Here is a 17,739-nt window from a genome sequence, read left to right as displayed (position 1 = left end):
TACAATAATAATTAAAAATATACACATTTTCAGTAATCCTGCAGCAAATATTCATTGTTATTTTCACAAATAGTATCAACAGACTCTAGGCACAGCTAGGAAAGTCCTCTGGCAAATACACATGCACTTCCCCTATTGCTAAGGGATCTATTTCTACATTACATGTAGCTAAGGTGGCTTTGATAGACATGCTCCTTTATTTCTTCAGAACTTCCACAAGCTAACTGCAGAAAAGCTGCATACAGTAAAACACAAATTCTCTTCAGTTTTAGAAATCACAAAGCAAATAATGCTGATAGATATCTTTATTTTCCTTTAACAAAATACACAAAGGCACAAAATTCACTTTTATCTTGTCATTATTGTACAGGTATAAATAGTGCTTTGTATTCAAGTACAATCAAGTGCAAAGACTTTCTATATTTTATGTAAACACAAAAGAGTATGTATGTGCCTCTGGTTCATCTGCAATGCAAATACCAAAGGAGATGCCATTTATCCGAGTGCAATTTAACTGAATTCTGTCAAAAAGTTAGACAATGAATAACATTAACACCACTGTAATGACACTTTCATAAGCTCAAGTCAATTTTTGGATGACACTTCTGCTTGTAAACTTCTGTGTATTTAAAAATGTACTCAGTTCATTTTAACAGGGAAGCATTAAAAAGTATCTTAAGTTCACTAGACCAAACTTACTAGGTCAGCTGCTGCCAGTAATTGTTCATTACATGTGACAGCTAAAGAGATGTCAAATTATACATCACCCTTAGGAAAGCTTATTTTTTTTTAATATGCAAACTGAATGATGGCTACAACTTCAACCAACTACACATTCTCTGTACTAACTTAAAGACACGTACTTAATTTACAATACCCACACTTCTACACATAGCTTCGACATACTGTGGCAGTTGAGGCAGTTCAAGCTCAAGCAAGACTTTTAGGTGGTACCATTAAAAAAAAAAGCTCACCTGAATAGTAACAATAGGCATGAACAAAGCTGAAAACTAGCTACAGAAGGCACTTGAAGTACTTTATTCTGCTTTCACTAAAGATTCTTCACTTCGTTCAGAAATAGACTCTCTTTCTGAGTCTCCAGTTGTTGAAATGTTTTCTGTTTCTTTCACAACTTCTTCAGCTAGCTTATCATTTAGCTGCTCAGGACTTGGTGCTTCATTATCTGTCTCATCTGTTTCAGTGATCTGGGCTGCATCTTCTTCAGAATCTGAAAAGAAAAATTAAATAACCATTTTCAAAAATTAAGAGGTAGCTAAAATTCTTGGAAAGCAAATGAAACAATATCTTGCCATTACACACATTTTTAACCAGTCACTGTGAAGTCCAAAACTGCTAAGAACTACTTTTTTTCTAATGAGGGAGTCACAGGGAAAAATGGTAACAGCCAGGAAAACACACACACACAATCACAATGAAAAAAGAGTTCAGATCTCAGTTATAAAAAAAATTATGCATTATTTGTACATGCTCCTCCACAAAGTATTTCTAAGCTTGTTCATTAATGCAAGACAGCATCAGGAAGACATTGTGGTGATTCGGCTTCTTAGTAATTCAAGTTTTACCAACAGTATAGCTTTTCCTTTAAGAGTTCAAACTGTACACAGAAACTAAACATTCTGTTTCATGGAAACTAAAACATCAGGAACCAGATAACCAGATAAAGAAAAAAAATTAGAATAACATAGGTCTAAGCATCTCAAAACATACTCTGAAGATTGCTGCGTGTTCTCAGTCCTCTCACAGTAAGCGTAGGGCAAAACCACAGGAGTATCTCAGCCTGGGATGGGAGTTTTTGGTAATAGGCAAGCAGTCCAAAATACTAAGTACTCTCTCTGAAGAAGTAAATTCTGTCTTCACAACAGGATTTCAGTAGCACACAAGAAAGGCAGTCACATTTTGAAATAAGCATAAACATTGAAAAACTGAACAGAATGATGCACTACACAAAGGTACTATAGAATGATACCATCAACAGCAGGTTATTTATTGACTAGCATTAGTCAACAGTACACAGGATGACTGCATACTGTGAAGGCAAACTGTGCAAAACCAATGCAAAGTTAACATTTTTGAGCTGTAACCTTATCAAATGTCTGTAATATATTTATCAAAACATGCCTGGTGTCAAAGTAAATCAGGCGGCTTCAAGCTGATACTCAAGTGTTCAGGCAGAGCTGAAAGTTTTAGGAGAAGCTAGAGCAGTGGGCAGGTCACAAGTCACAGCTGGTACAACTGCTGTTTATCACCAAGAACTCAAGACAGCTCTTTCCACACAACATCATGTTCAACGTCTTTCTCCACATCTAGCTAGTTTCAGGCTCCACTTCAGACTGCTCAGAGCAGCCCAGCTTCTCCAGTTCCTCCTCTGACTCCATCTTCCACCTTAACATGTTTCCAGACAGCTTAGTCCCCAGTTCAGCTTCCTTCCATGCCTTCTCAATCACAGGCTACTCAATGATACCTTCAAGTCAGAGCCTCTATCCTTCTATTTCCACCCAAATCAATGTTTCCAGTTTCTTTCCAGACTATCCCAACTCTCTCTTCCTGGATTCTATTCCATCAATCTTTATCTCCCAAGTGACATTTTTGTCTCATTTCTGTATTTTCTTCAGCCTCAAATTCTACAAATGATTTTGTACCTTTCCTTGCTACAACCCCTGGAGACCTGAGTTACACCCCTTCTTTATTGCTGCTGTTCCACCTGGAGTCAAAGTATAGGATGCATGGAAGAGAAAACTCTGTGTCCTCTCCCATTATTTGCAGCATTGCCCAATTATTACTTGTTCAGAGTTCCAGTCCTGCAGCGCTCAACTGTACAGCGCTAAGCATCATTCAGAAGTGCCTTGTCCCTTTACCTTGATCAGATTAAGAACCATTGATTCAGTTTGATGCCAAGTATCTACAACATTTTTGAGGACAGCCCTAGGGACAACCAGCCACTAGTAGAAGCAAGCAAAAACATGTAATTAAAAGAAGCAAACTTGACCAAGAGCATGCTCTGCCCATATTCAAAACAACAGGTGAAGGATGCTGCTTTTATTTTTTGATACTCAATAGTAGAATATAAACTCTGATTGTCTAATTTAAAAATGTCACATCATCTATGACTTTTCCCTTCACTTAGTTCTTGATTAAGTTTATCAAACTCTTGAAATTCTTCAGATTTTAAATGATTTCCAAATGGAAAAATTTTATCCAACAAGTTTGACAAAGTTATTGGGAGCTAAAGAGTAGGTCACTTAACTAAGAAGTCACAGCAATCATAGTAAATAACCCCAACTATAAGTATGACTGACCTTCATTAAAGATAGAGTGATTCCATTGTAAACACAGAATCACAGAATGTTAGAGGTTGGAAAGGACCTCTGGAGAACAAGTCCAACTCCTCTGCCAAAGGCAAGATCACCTAGGGCAGGTGATGCATCCAGGCAGGTTTTGAAAATCTCCAAAGAAAGACTCTACAACCTCTCTGAGCAGCCTGTTCCAGTGATCCATCACCCTCACTGTAAAGGAGTTTCTCCTCATGTTGAGATGGAACCTCTAGTTTGTACTTGTTGATCCTTCTCTTATCACTGTGCATCAACCAAAGAGAGATCATCACCTTCATTCTGACATACACTCCTAGGATATTTATAGACATCAAAAAGATGTCCACTGAGCCTTTTCCTCTAAACAGGAGAGATGTTCAAGTCCTCCAGTCAACTTAGTAGCTCTCCACTGGACTCTCTCCAGTAGTTCCCCAATTAATGGAAAGCTTAAAGTCAACCTGATCTCAACATTGTGTGATTTAAATTATTGTAAGAACAGCAGCCAAGAAGAAAACACTCTAATGGTAAACCTAAAGATGACAAAAGAAAATTAGGGTCCTTGATGATTAATACTTAATCAATGATTTAAGTGAAGAACATAGTAGCTACACACACATGATCAACACCAAACAGCCCTGTGCTGGCCTCAGACTTTTAAGAGATGTATCAGTGCAACGTTAAAAAAGTTGATCCTCCTGGCTACAGCAGTTCCTTTTTCCCTCCCCAATGCTACAGCTTAAACTGAGTGCTAAGCATTATGTAGGTTCACATTTTAAGTTTTCAGCTATCCCTCCACTTTAATTATAGAGATTATTTTACTGTATAATAAGTGAAATCACAATACTGCATCACTATGAAGTAGAATTTGTATGCTTATTATGCAGGAACTGTTATAAAATAAATCAACACTAAAATATAGCTACTTGACTTGTGCTTGGTGTGAAAAAGGCACACAACCTTAGCACCACTAACGACTGAAGGACATGAGATTTCCACATTATGTTCAAGATGTTTTGGGACAAGTTTTCTTCACTACACCAGTGTAGCTCCCCACTGGGACAGGCTTTCCCACACTACCACATGGCTGAAATATCTTTAAGGAACATGCATTTCACAGCAGTCTGTATTTGTGGTTTTAATACCACAGAAGTTACTTTGAAGCCTTTGAAAAGAAGTCTGATACTGGCTTAGCATTTGATTCCTTGTACCCTTTTTGTCCTAGCTAAAAGGTAGGCTATGTCATTCAGCCAAACTAAACTTTGGTAGACTGAGAAGATGACACATTCTTAAATGTAAAGAACTTGTGAACAAGTCATTAAACTCAAGGCAAGTTGACCCATATCTGCTTGAGAAATTGAATTCTAGCTATATTAGTTGATATAAGGAAAGAGCACAGCAGGCAGAAACTTGCACCTCTGAAAAGAAACAATAACTCAAAGAAAACCAAATGAGATTCATGCTGTCCTATAAAAGCAGATCATATTTGCTTTGAAAAAAAAAAGCCTCCAGTCCATTTTTTCACTAAAAAACAAAACAGAAAGCAAACAAACAACAAAACCAAAAAACACACAAACACTCACATACAAAAGACCAAACAAAAAACAATCTGACACCAACAAAACACTGTTGCAGACTAAATTCAGACCATTGACCAAAACATGTAACTCAAATTTACTTCTTAATACCTGTCCTCCAGCACTTCTACTGCTAAAGTTTCTGCTCCACATGTAACACTTGTGTGATGGTTTGGGTGTTATCTGCCTCCTTACTTTTATGAAGTTACCCAGACTAGACTCAGAGGATCTGGAAGTTAGAATGAAGCTTCATATTTACAGCTCAGCACAATATACAAGCAGATATAATATATACAGCTATAGACAGAAATGAATAAAGTAATACAGAAACACAGCACCCCTCCCAGAAATCAGAGTCTCCAACCAACCTTCCACCTCCTTTCTACCCCTCTATCTTATCCCAGACTTTGCCTTACATTCAAGGTGAGTTGGAAGGATCAGCCAGGGAGGGTAGAAAGACGAAGGATTACTTGTACAGACAGCAGGTTAGGGAGAGAAGTGCAGGCAGCCAGAGACACACAACAATTGTGTTATCTGTGTATTCTTGTTCTTATACATCTCAGCAAGCCTATGAGTGAAGTAGACATCACCATTGTTTCCCCTTCACAGTCTATAATTCCTCTCACTAAAATATCCCAGCCAGCTTCAAACTAGCACAACTTGTCCAAAGCTAAGCTCTGCTTTCAATAGAGCTCATCTATAAGCACGCACTTAAAGTGACATTATTTTTAAAGGACAACATTACAGTGAACTCTTCTGTTCCACAACACACCAGGTTTCTGCATCTGCCTTTTAAATGAAAGCCCTTTCAAACACATTAGCAGTTGCTGTATCCCTTGAATCCTGAAAAAAGTGACAGATCATTGAATCAAAATATTTTGTCAGGGTGGTCAAGAAATTCCATTAACATCTAAACACAACACAAGAAGCTGCCTTCATAACATGATGACTACCACAGTAAAATCTCATGTACAGAGGAGGCATCTAAGGAAGACCCTGGAACATCAGCACCAGATATTCACCAGAGAACACTGAAGCAATCAAAATTGGTTTCCTTCCAAATACTGCTAAAAGCAACCTGAATTAAGAACACAGCACAACAGTACCAAATATAGGCAAGGCAGAATTAATCAAGTGGTTCCTACTGGCTTTCTCAATATGATCCAAACATGAATACTTCTAAGAGAAACATGTAAGAGAACAGACCAGCCTTTGATGGAAAGTCAAGACTGAGCCATTGAAGGTAAGAAAAGAAATTAAGTATATTGCTTCATTCTGGTACTTAAAGTTTCCTAGGTTACTTTGCATACAGTTTTGTTTTTCCTGACTTTCCAAAAAAATCCGTGTTGTAGTGAGTTTACTCTATAGGGGGAGGGAATCCACCCTAATGTGGGACACTACTTAATTCTACCAAGCTTAAACATTGTTTCTGTTACACTGTGGGATCCCTACAGCTGCTGTATTTCTAATCTAAATCTTGGGGCTGTACAAGAAGCTTCCCTCCACAATCCCTGTTTAAACTAACATAAAACCCCATCAACACACCTATCTAACTGGGGATCCTCTGGTTTGAAGTTGTAATTTCTGGAGCTTTAAAGAATACTGCATCTTCCTGGTGGCTGTACACCAGATGCCTACTGTATCTGCAGACTATAAAACCTCTCAAAAGGAACTATGTTAAATTTAAATTGACAATTTGTCTTTGAACTTCCCAAAATTAAACAAGGCAGTTTTACTGGATTTTCCTGCCCTGAGGAAAACAGCAAAACCAACAAAGGCAAAAATTCCAACACACCTCAATGACCTGCTTAACAGTGAAAGTCAAACCAGTCCTGGACATGTTCCGTTCTTCTTTTTAGTGATGTTTTCTATCTATCAGTAACATTAGAGTGAAAAAAAAGAATTATGCATCATCTCCATGAAACATGCTGCCTAACATTAAGAAAGCTTAGGGTACAAGGTAGAAGACAGCAGTATAAACAAAGCTAAAAATAGGGACAAGAACAATAGAGAAAACACAGCTAACTGTAGCCACTACGGAAGTCAGAACAGATCATCCTGTTTCAGTTGGGAAGGACCAACAACAGTCTAGCCCAGTTCAGTTCTTCAATTGCTCTTATTCTTACAAAAACTCATCTGAACAGAGAAGATGGATGCCAAGCACAAGAGGATTTCATTAGACATTACAAAAAGAGCAGACTTCATGAGATCAGAACATACCTTCTGTCTGTTGAGTCTCCTGGGGCTTTTGCTCTCTAGGTTCTAGAGGCTCAGTTTCAGATTGCAGTTCTGTGGACTGCCTTTTTTCAAAACTGAAGTCTGGAAGTCTTGGAGCCTGAGGTTTAGTTTTTCTTGCAGGATTCAGGAAAAAGCAGTAGGCACACCTAAATGCTACAGAAAAGCAGATCCGATAAGGAGCTTAACTAATTTCAAATTTCACTTTTATTCCTACACTATCTTCTGTTTGTCCAAAATATCAAAACTAGATTTTTTTTTCAAGTTACCAAAATACTTTTAAAAAAAAGAGGATTATACAGAAGTGACCATGCCTACTTGAGTGTACTTCCATCAGATTTACACGAGCTGTTCCATATAGCTCCATTTTTAACTTCAGCATAAATTGCTTCTTAAAAACCTGTTTGCTTTCAGCTTTGCTACACTTTTAAGTGCTGCCCACAACTGTGGAAGTTTTGACCACTATGAACAAAATAATCTCAATTCAGCCACCAGATGCTGCCATATGGTGTTCTTCTATTCTTTCTTACAGAAGAACTACATTGTCAGATGATTACTTTTTTCTCTCCTTAAAATGCTACTTCCTTCATTTTTTGAGTAAGGAGATGCTATGGATTCTGCAAGGTACGTTTCACTGTTTTTTGAGAAGAGTTGTACTCCAGTGGTGCTTAAAAGGCAGTTTTGTAATAGACCACTTGATAGTTAGATGCTTATTTCTCCCCTTAAAACAAGGATGGAAGGGGCAATTTCTTGCACAGTTGAATTGTGAACTCATTTGAACTAAGATGACATGCAGACTATGTAGTTTTTGGTTCACAGGAAACATTCGACTTATTCTTACAATGCTGTATATCTGCTCATAAAACAGAATATAATGATATAAAAGATGTATTTAAGATTCCCTCATTTCTTAAGTATCAGGCTTACAGATGTGGTAGAAAGGAGGCAAAACATCTGTGCTCAATAAACAGCTATGTATCTCAAGTTACTGTCAGCCATAAATTCACATACAATCCCCTAGGGCTTGTTTCTGGTACCTCCCCAGGATCTTCTTGCAAAGCACAAAATTTTGTTTCAGTTCTGGTAAAGAAGGTACACTTTAATATCAGGTATTTTTTCAGTATAAAACCTTTCTGAGATCCATTTATAGCCAGTAGCAATACTCAGACATGTGTTGGAAAAAGCTTCTTTCTGCTGAATAGCTTTCTAAACAAAACCCCTGGCCTGCAAGTTACAATGAAGTACTTCTCTCAATATTGGTGTGAATCTTAGGAGTAATAAGTTACCATGAAATCATTCTTACATGATGTGGCATTTTACTGTGTCAGTTAAGTATTTAACTGCCAACAAAATGAAGTATGATGCATGTTAGTTACAAAATCTAAGACAACTAATAGTCTACTCTTACCTATGTATTCAAATTCCTCCTTCAAAGCCATACCATTGTGAGAAAAACACTGCTGACATATAAGGGCATACCTAGAAAACATAACATATATAATTACACACCTCTAAGTAATAACATGGTGAAGTGAGATGTATTTCACCTTAGATACTGACAGCTTTACTCTTAAAAGGCAATTTCCACAGTGAAGTTGTTATCCTTTAAAGCAAACTAAGTCTGTTTGTTAAATAATAAAGTTGGCTTGAAAACAATTAAGTATTTTTAGCTGTAGTTTAAGCACCATGGTTCAAACTATTTTAAAATATCTTTGTGAGAAAACAACATCAAGTTAAGTTCATATTTCTTTAGAATACAGTCAACATGAAAAGTGACTGTTTAACATGAAAGCTTCATTATGTTCGCACCATTTTGAAGGAAATTTGAAAGCATTTGTAATGGTAATAAATGACCAAGTGCTAAGATAACCAATTATGTTTTGAACTTTAACAAAGTTCATTCTTTCACCTACTTGAGCATAGATATTTCTCCATTTCATGACTAACACCACCTAAAGAAGAGGTTAACTTTGTCCAAATATTACCACTTCTCCTACTAAGAGATTTCAGGTGAAGCAGACACTTCCTTTAGTAACGTTACCTGTTCTGAGGACCATCACCAACCAAATATTCAATAACTCTGTCCACAACTCCTCTTTCCCGAGGAAGAATAGGTCTTGCTAAAGGAGGGCCTGGAGGATGAAGACCTAGGAAGACATGAACCACATCACAATTATTTCCAACTATATTATTACATATATTTCACTTTGTGTGCTTATGTAATAAACCCAAATACAGGATTATCAAGAGAAGAGAGTTTGTTAACCAACTGAACTAATTCAGAAGGATATTTAATGAAAAGATGCCATGGTAAAAACGTGGATTTCAAGTTTATCAGAATACAGATTTAGCTTTTTTGTAGCACTTTTGCTGGGGTCAGAACCAGAACTTGTACAGCCATGGCCTCCAACACAACTGATACTCTTTCATGAAACATACATACAGAACTAACACATCTCATAAGTATACACAAACAAAGACAGCACAGCAAGTCTCACTATTTGTTTAGCTGATCCAAGATGGTCTGGTCTTTAAATGTAAACAGCATGAAATGTAATTACCATTTCAAGCCTTGGACTTTTTAACCTTCACAGACTGAAACAACAAAGAGTAACTCATGGCAGAATGTCCTACACTGTGGTAAACCTCAATGCTGATATTAAGCTAACCTCCCATCCTCTATGGCAAGCATCAGAAACATTGGTGGAATAAAAGATTTTCAGCAGCACGCTCTCAAAGTGTTACAAACAGAACAAGACTAATTGTGCCACTAAGGCTGCAATATTTCTAACAGAAGCTTTCAAAACACCTCTCATCAATACTATGTAATAGACCTAAATGGACCTTCCTAGTCTTTACAAGCACAAAAAAATTTGATCAGAAAAGCACTTCAATTTACAACCCATCAATAAGCACATAAGTTTCATGCTCAACACAAACGTTTTTGAAATAGCCCTCATTTTCACAAGTGAACTGAATTCAGGAGATATCAATCAGCAAATATTTTCCCAGCTTACTCCTCTGTTCTGCCAACAAGCATGAACCCAGACAAAGAAAACCCTCACAGCAGCAAGGCACAACAGACTCAGTGCAACATTAACTGGACCTAATTTTTATACTGATTCTGAAAAAGATGCCCAGATAAGAATTTAGGTAAAATGCATTTCCTAAAGCATCACAAAAACATGAAAGACTCAAAACTCCCATCAAAAAAATAAGTCATTACACATCTGACAAAGTAAAGATCTGGTGTAAATTTTCACATGACCTGTTTACCAGCAATATATGAAAAGTTTCTTGAATTAATAAACAAGGTAAAAATTAAATAAATTTACCAAGAATGAAACATCACAACACACTCTGAGAACAACTCCAATTACCTGCCTACGAATAACTCAAACCAACCATCTTAGTTCTCATGCTGTTATGGACACCAAGTAATTAATAAAAACATCAAAAGCAATCATTGTAGAAAGACTGGTCATTTCTGCAAAGCTTGGCAAACTCTCAACTACCTGCTGGTTATTAATTTTCAAACATATGGGAGCTCTGTGGTAATATACGTTAAATTGATTCTCCTCTACAAAATATAGTATAATGAAAATGAATTATTAATCTTCTCTAAAATAGAGATAATTAAGGCTATTGTTATTTGTGGCAAGCCACACAAACTTAGATGCAATATTACTCTTATAGGTACTGAATTTACATACTTTTTCACTACAGCTACACAACTGAAATTTTATGTGCCTGGAAGGCTTGGAGAAGTACAAAATTCAACAGGGCTTCCACATAAGCAGACAACTGCAGCAGCTTCTGTTGCTATCTACAACAAAATAGCATTTTTGGTCAAAATGCCAGTTGTTAGCTGGGAAAAAAAAAGTAGTGCCTATAAAGCATTATCACAGAAATATTTACTATTTAAATTAACAGACTTGGCAATTGTTCTTTCTAAAAAGTCCATTAATTTTTTCTCCTTTTTTCTCTAAACCATTTCAGCAGTAAAGGCTGAATTTCATCCAGCTTATTCAATATGCCTGAATTTTCCCCTAAGAGTAGAACTATTAGATAGCTGACATTTTATTATAGAGTCAGCCTTTAAAACAAGAACACCATTTTAAACTCATTAAGGAATTTTCAGTAAGCCAGTTTCAGTAAATGTGGTTTGTAACCCAACAACCAATTTCCTGATGCAGAAAGACAATTTCTGGTACTTCAAGATAATCAAAACTTGCAAACAACTTGCCTTTACAGTTCATTTCAGGGACAAAACTAAATTTGGTCGTTTCCTAATACAGATAAACAATTACTAGCAAAAAATAAGGCCCAGTGGACTCTGCAGAGATATGAGAGATCACAACTTTTCATGACAAGTTTCTTCCATTACACTAAACAATACAAACAAGCATTTTAACATTTAGCTGCCCAAGATCTTCCATTAAGTGGACAGGGTGTCAATATATTATGTATAGCTCTGTGTTCAGATTGAATCATGGAAGTTATCAAGCTAGAACATACGATTTTTTACAACTCAGTTAAAAATCAGGAATAAAAGTTAGAGAACTACTCCACATCAGAGTGGTGCTCATAAAATTCCTGGTGAATTGCAAACCTTCTATTTTCAAGACAGCATTCCACCTCCTTTCTTGCCTAGTGATCCAACTTGCTAGACACCCTACAATAAATGAAAGGCCTGACACTAACTCATGCATAGCTCGATCATCAGTGAAGAGAACAACGCCTCTCACTGGAAGTCTCAAGTTTTGCCATTCCTCTTATGAAATTTAGTTCATATTATATATCATGAAGTCCATCCCATTTGATCAAACGAGAAACCAACGGAAATGCATTTTCAGGATATGAAATCAAATTCTGAGGAGCATTCATTTCTACCAGATTTCAACCTGTTGCTTAACCTCTGCACCAAAATAACAATGTGATTTTAGAACTCAGCTATGACACAGACAAATTTTCTGGTGTATTTGGTATTTTACACTTTAATCTGTGCATATAGATTGCATGGCTATGTCTCCTAGAGTAAAAATTTAAATAAATGTCAAGATGCATGTTAAAAAATATGTGCAAGGTTTAGTAAGAAACATGAATGTATTCTGAAAGCATTCTCCTCTGCACCTGATTTATATAAGTGTACAGCTCTTCTAAACTAAGAGCATAAAAAGGTATGCTGCATTGTTGACTACAGAATACTGCAAAGTTTTATTGCCATTTAAACAAAGAAGCCATAACAGTTAAATGAGCTCAAGCAATAGGTTTCAGCATCAAAAGGTGCCAGCTGTAAAGAGTTATGGCTAATTGAATATGGAACTCCTGCTTAATCAGATAACTGCTCTGCTATTTCCACACGAAATGCCATTTCCACACTGTCTGAAAATGGCCTATTTTATTGGTAACCAGAGAAAACAAAATAAACTGTAAACAACTTTAAGTGTTCTGTTTACCCATTCCAGGCACTGGAGTAGCAGGAGAAGCAGGGCGCCTTGGTAAAACACTTGACTGCAAGGATGGCACAACAGTTCTTTCTGGGGTTCCGCTCACAGCTGATGTGTCTCTCTGCTGATTGGGAGATGCTGGAACCAGTGACTTTGGAGACCCTTGTTTAGGAGTTGCAGGCTGAGGGGTTGAAGCATTTCTTTGACCAGTGGTCCTCTGACGAATTTCTGACAAGAACATGTGCATACTGAATTTAACATATAGCATTATAAGCATAAGATCAGTAAAAGTACACCAATATAATTTATATAAGCAGCAAATAGTAGACATAAACAGAAAGGTCAGTAACTAAAGATCACCATTTCAGAAAGAAAACTCACACAGACTGTTGTATTTGCATAGCAGTAACAATTAATTGCTATATACTTAGGGCAAAATTCTTCTACAAGAAAACTAGATTATACCTACCTCGCACCTCTGTTCTCTAAGGTGGAATGTTGGGAGATACAAACAGCTAGATTCAAACCACAATGCACAGACAGCAGACTACTGTTTTTACTCAAAGCTTTAAACATGCTTCCATGCATTTAGTTTGCCACGAGAACGAAAAACATTCAATGTCTAAAATATCCAGGCTAACTGTTCAGAGTTAAAGATTTTTCCTGACTGGATAAATGAAACTACTCTAAAGCCAAAAGAAAATGTAATATTTCATTCAGATCATTTAGTGTCATGCACTTTTTTCAGCAACCCTATCAACAAGCACAAAACAACAAGAGGTACTGCTGGAACATGTTCTTAACTATTATCTCCTCTCACTCCACTATTAGAGTTGTTATTATTAAAACACTATTACAAAAACCTTCATAGGTTTACTCAGTTGTTCTCACTGATACCAGTTACCTTTAACAAATAGAAGTATCACCTCAGTAATATATTACAGTTTAGATATTGTATTATTTATGCAAACACAAAGTTCCATTGTACTTATACAACTTCGTTCTGCAAAGTCAGGAACACTGCTCATGAACAGCAGTCAGTATTGTCTATTTCCCATCCCCTGTCTACCTAATCACCTCAAGGGAGCCTTGGAAACACACTATTACAACAAATCAAATTGAAATGTAAGCCTCACTTTAGGGCTATGGTCATTAACGCTGCTCACAAGTTACAGTTTAGTCCCAGAAGATACAGTCCAAGAATGCCTACACATAAGGCTACAGTACCCTATGCATTTGATGTCTAGCACTCAATTAGTTTAAAAAGCTTGCTTCTCTTCCTTCACAAGAAATGGAATTTAACATTAGATATGGACTTCGAAATCTCTAATCTTGAAGCCCAGGTAGGTGATTTTATCTGCTGACTGTGTTAGGCTGGAAGAGTTTAAAACTTTAGAGGTCCACTGGCAAGTGGCCAGGGAGAGATGAGTGTGCTGAGGTCTGAAAGAATGCTCCCTGTCCCAGAAAGTACAATACTACCACACTAAGTTTCTGTATGGGCTGAAGGAGTGTGCCAACACCAGCTTACATTATCTAGAGAAGAGTGACTATCACTGAAATACTAGGTTAAATACAAAAGTTCTTTTGGAAAAATCACCTATCTCTACTGCCATGAAACTGCAACATACACAGACTATGTTCTTGTCTACTTATCTGTACGTATAAATATGATTAATATACACAAGAAGAAAGAAAAGACCCTTTATGAAGTCTCTTAAGTCTTACTAAGTCTTGTTATTGTCTTACTGTTATCAGAACTTAAAATGAGAAATGTTCGCCTTTGGTGAGACCAGTTAGCCCATCCATTCCCACATTTCATCCTTCAAATAACATCCACAACAGTTCTAAAGACAACACACATGCCTGAACTACTTTTGCTTCCTACACCTTTGATACTATCCCTATGATCCATAAACACATTGTCACAGATCTTGCAGAGTACATCCCTGTACAATCATTTCGGTATCATATATGGACCCTGCTGCCTGTGAACTCCTCTAATCCCTTTTAAACGTGGTGCCTGCTTCCACGAAAGCAGCTCTACTATTCATCTGCAGTAACTGGATATGATCCATATATTTGGCAAATTGCCTTCCACTGAGATGCAACATGTTAATAATGAGCCTCCTGCAAAGTTTCAGATTTCCCTAAGTTCCACAAGCTAAATAAGTAATGCATCCAGACTCAAGATCCATCTGAATCTGTAAAAGCAACAATTATTTCACTTTAAACACTTCTTTCAAATCTAAAAGCTGCAAAAGTATTATGAAAATTGGAATGCTACTGGTCATTCTTCTAAGAATCAACTACTCTGTAACATTTACTAGATCTTTGGATTAATTAGTAGGATGCATAAGTTTCCATTTCAGCTAGCAGGTCACAAACATATCAACTAATCAAACTTTCATCAGCTGCCTCATACACCATACCATCCAATCTGACTACACATTATTCACCCTCTTGTCAAGAGGACTTGATTAAAGAGTTCTGTTGCCTTGTGTCCAAATTGAGTGAAGAAAAGATCAAGGAATGTCTACTTGTTAACAGTTATTTTACTAGTCCCCATTACTATAGTTGTACCATATATTGCATATATCTACTTACACAACAATCACATTAAAGTATGATCCAGTTATAGTAACTTATATACTGCACAGAACAGAAGCTAATACTTTTTTTGAGCAGATGTCTAGTGCGAAAAGCAGCAAGCTGGTAAGTTTTTGACAGCTAAAAGTTGAAATAATTACTGCACATACCAAAAACAGGTTATTTGTAAACTTACAGCAACTTATTTTCTAAGTGAAAGCCACACAAAGTGTAACCTTCTTGAACTCTAATGCATCTACAAAATACAGTAGCCTGAGCATCCACTTCCACACGGACAAAAAGCAGCACCAATTCCAAATTCAATGTGTTAGAGAATACATCAGAAAAGGGGGAAAAGGGAAGTTGGGCTATATATGAACAAAATCATAGAATCACTTATGTTGGAAAGGACCCTTGAGATCATCAAATCAAGCTGTAAGCCGTGTAAATTTGAAAAGCTCATCTCCCAAAGGCTAAACTGCACTTTTATTCAGGCTAAGATGCTTAATATGAATGCATCTGAAGAAGCTCAATGAAATATGAATTGGAATTGCACTACATTTTCTGATTTGACCCCACTTGGAAGTTTCTGGTTCACATTCCCACACAGTCTCAGAGAGAAGCATTTAGCATTCTTCTCAAATGAAACTGAACTGAAAGATGCCTGTACCAGGTCCACAATACTAATTTAGAGCTAGCCTTAAATAAAATGCCCTAAACATATAGTCTGGGCAAAGTCTTCAATAACAACTTTTTCACTCTACAAATCTAACAATTTGAAGCTCAGCAAGAATACAAGAGTGGATTTGACCTCACAGCTTAAACACCTTTGTTAATAAATGCAGATATTCTGCACGCATCAAAACTAGTGCTCCAAGAGCAAAAAATTAGACAAATCAAAGTTTAATTAAAAGAATGGATTCAAAACTGACAATTCTAACATATGCTTTCAAACAATATGGGGGGTTTTATGGAAAATTATGCACACCAAATTCTGCAGTTGGTTTTGAGCACCAAGTCTCTACAGGTCTGAGCTGGTTTTAACAACAAATTACTCAGTTTGAGACAGACCTTTATAGGTATCCTCAGTATTACAGTACAAAGTGGCATTTACACTGTGTTAATACTAGTGTTTCCAGTTCAAATACAACATACACTCACAGAAAAACTTAATAGTAGGGTTCTTCTGCATACATATCTTTTTTATCATCAGCATGCAGCCATTGTACAAGGGAGAGCGAGAAGCAGGTATCTTTTCAGTTTTTACTACAACTTCCCTTCAGGGAGTTGTAAAGTGGGGGTTGGGCTCTTCTCCCAGGCAACTTGTGGCAAGAAGGCATGGCCTGAAGCTGCACAAGAGGAAGTTTAGATTGGATGTTAGGAAGCATTTCCCCATGGAAAGGGTAATTAGACACTGGAATGGACTATCCAGGGAGGTGGTAGAGTCATAGTCCCTGGGGTGCTTAAGGAAAGACTGGATGTGGCACTTAGTCAGTGGTCTAGTCTGTGAGGCGGTGTTAGGTCATAGGTTAAACTTGATCTCGGAGATCTATTCCACCTTTAGTAATTCTGTGAAAGCCTAAGTGTGCAACCTAGAAACAAGGCTTACTTAAAACACATGCAAGTCTTGTTCTGTTTTACTGTTGTTCTTGTGGTGAAGTGTGTGTTTGGTTAGGTTGCAGTTTTTTCGGTTTTGTGGAGTTTTGGAGGGGATTTGGGCTTTGTTTGGTTTATTTTTATTTAAAGGCACCTTTAAATGGAAGAAAACAAAATAACAAAGAACTGTCCATTCCTTGCACACAGAAAATATACCCCATGTCTGCACCAACTTTGAAGAACCTCTCCACTCACCATAAGAGTAGTTGAAACACTGCACTAGAAAAGGTCCAAACAGCCAGAAATAGAAACAGAACTGAAAAGCTAAGTCAGTGAACATCACATACAATTTGAAAGCACCTTAGCATTCTGAAAAAAGTTGCAAGTATAGCACAAGTTCATCTTCCTTTCTGCTTTACTATGAAGCTGCAGTAAAGATCCTGCTGTCTAGAGGAACAGCAGCCTTTAATGACAGATCCCTTGTCAAAAAAATATAGACCATTAATAGGCATAGTCTCATAAATAGTCTATTAACCCAAAATAAAGGGCGATTGATCTAGAAATTGTGCCATAGGAAGAATTCGAGTGGAAATTGCTATGGAAGATGAGAAACAGTGCTAAAGAGCGCACGTTTCACAGGGCTATTACCTTGTCCAGGTCTTGAGGCTGCAGATGTTCCAGCAGATGGCAGTTCAGCCTCCTGCCAATTAATTATAAATAACATTATCTGAACGTTAGGCTCCATAGTACTTCTCATATTAAGTCAGTATCAATATCAGTTCTTACCTTTGGTCTAGATTCTGGATCAAACCTTTCAAGGATTAATTTAGCAGTCTTGTATGTTTCTTTCTCCATTACTTCCTCAAGCTGGAAATAAAATGTTCCACACATTAATCCATAATTCTGAAAAGTATTTTGCCTCACATTCTCTCATTTACAAGCAACTTAAAGTTACCATAGTAAAGCTCT

General features: G+C 37.0%; 1 protein-coding gene across 4 annotated transcripts in view; it reads right to left on the bottom strand.

The window, feature by feature from the left end:
* Positions 1-287: 287 nt before the first annotated feature.
* LNPK (lunapark, ER junction formation factor) overlaps positions 288-17,739 on the bottom strand; it is a 37,535-nt gene continuing 20,083 nt past the window's right edge. For all 4 annotated transcript variants that reach the window (XM_064162201.1, XM_064162222.1, XM_064162206.1 and 1 more), the window contains exons 7-13: positions 17,557-17,637; positions 17,419-17,470; positions 12,598-12,816; positions 9,180-9,285; positions 8,547-8,617; positions 7,124-7,294; positions 288-1,228 (exon numbers count right to left, since the gene is read on the bottom strand). In XM_064162201.1, coding sequence (XP_064018271.1) covers positions 1,038-1,228; positions 7,124-7,294; positions 8,547-8,617; positions 9,180-9,285; positions 12,598-12,816; positions 17,419-17,470; positions 17,557-17,637 — 891 coding nt within the window. In that variant the 3' untranslated portion in view covers positions 288-1,037. The remainder of the gene's footprint in view (positions 1,229-7,123; positions 7,295-8,546; positions 8,618-9,179; positions 9,286-12,597; positions 12,817-17,418; positions 17,471-17,556; positions 17,638-17,739) is intronic.

This window comes from Pogoniulus pusillus, chromosome 2, assembly GCF_015220805.1.
Source record: "Pogoniulus pusillus isolate bPogPus1 chromosome 2, bPogPus1.pri, whole genome shotgun sequence".
Taxonomy (NCBI): Eukaryota; Metazoa; Chordata; class Aves; order Piciformes; family Lybiidae; genus Pogoniulus; species Pogoniulus pusillus.
Note: the sequence above shows the minus strand (reverse complement) of the source record. Positions and strands in the feature narration are given on the sequence as shown.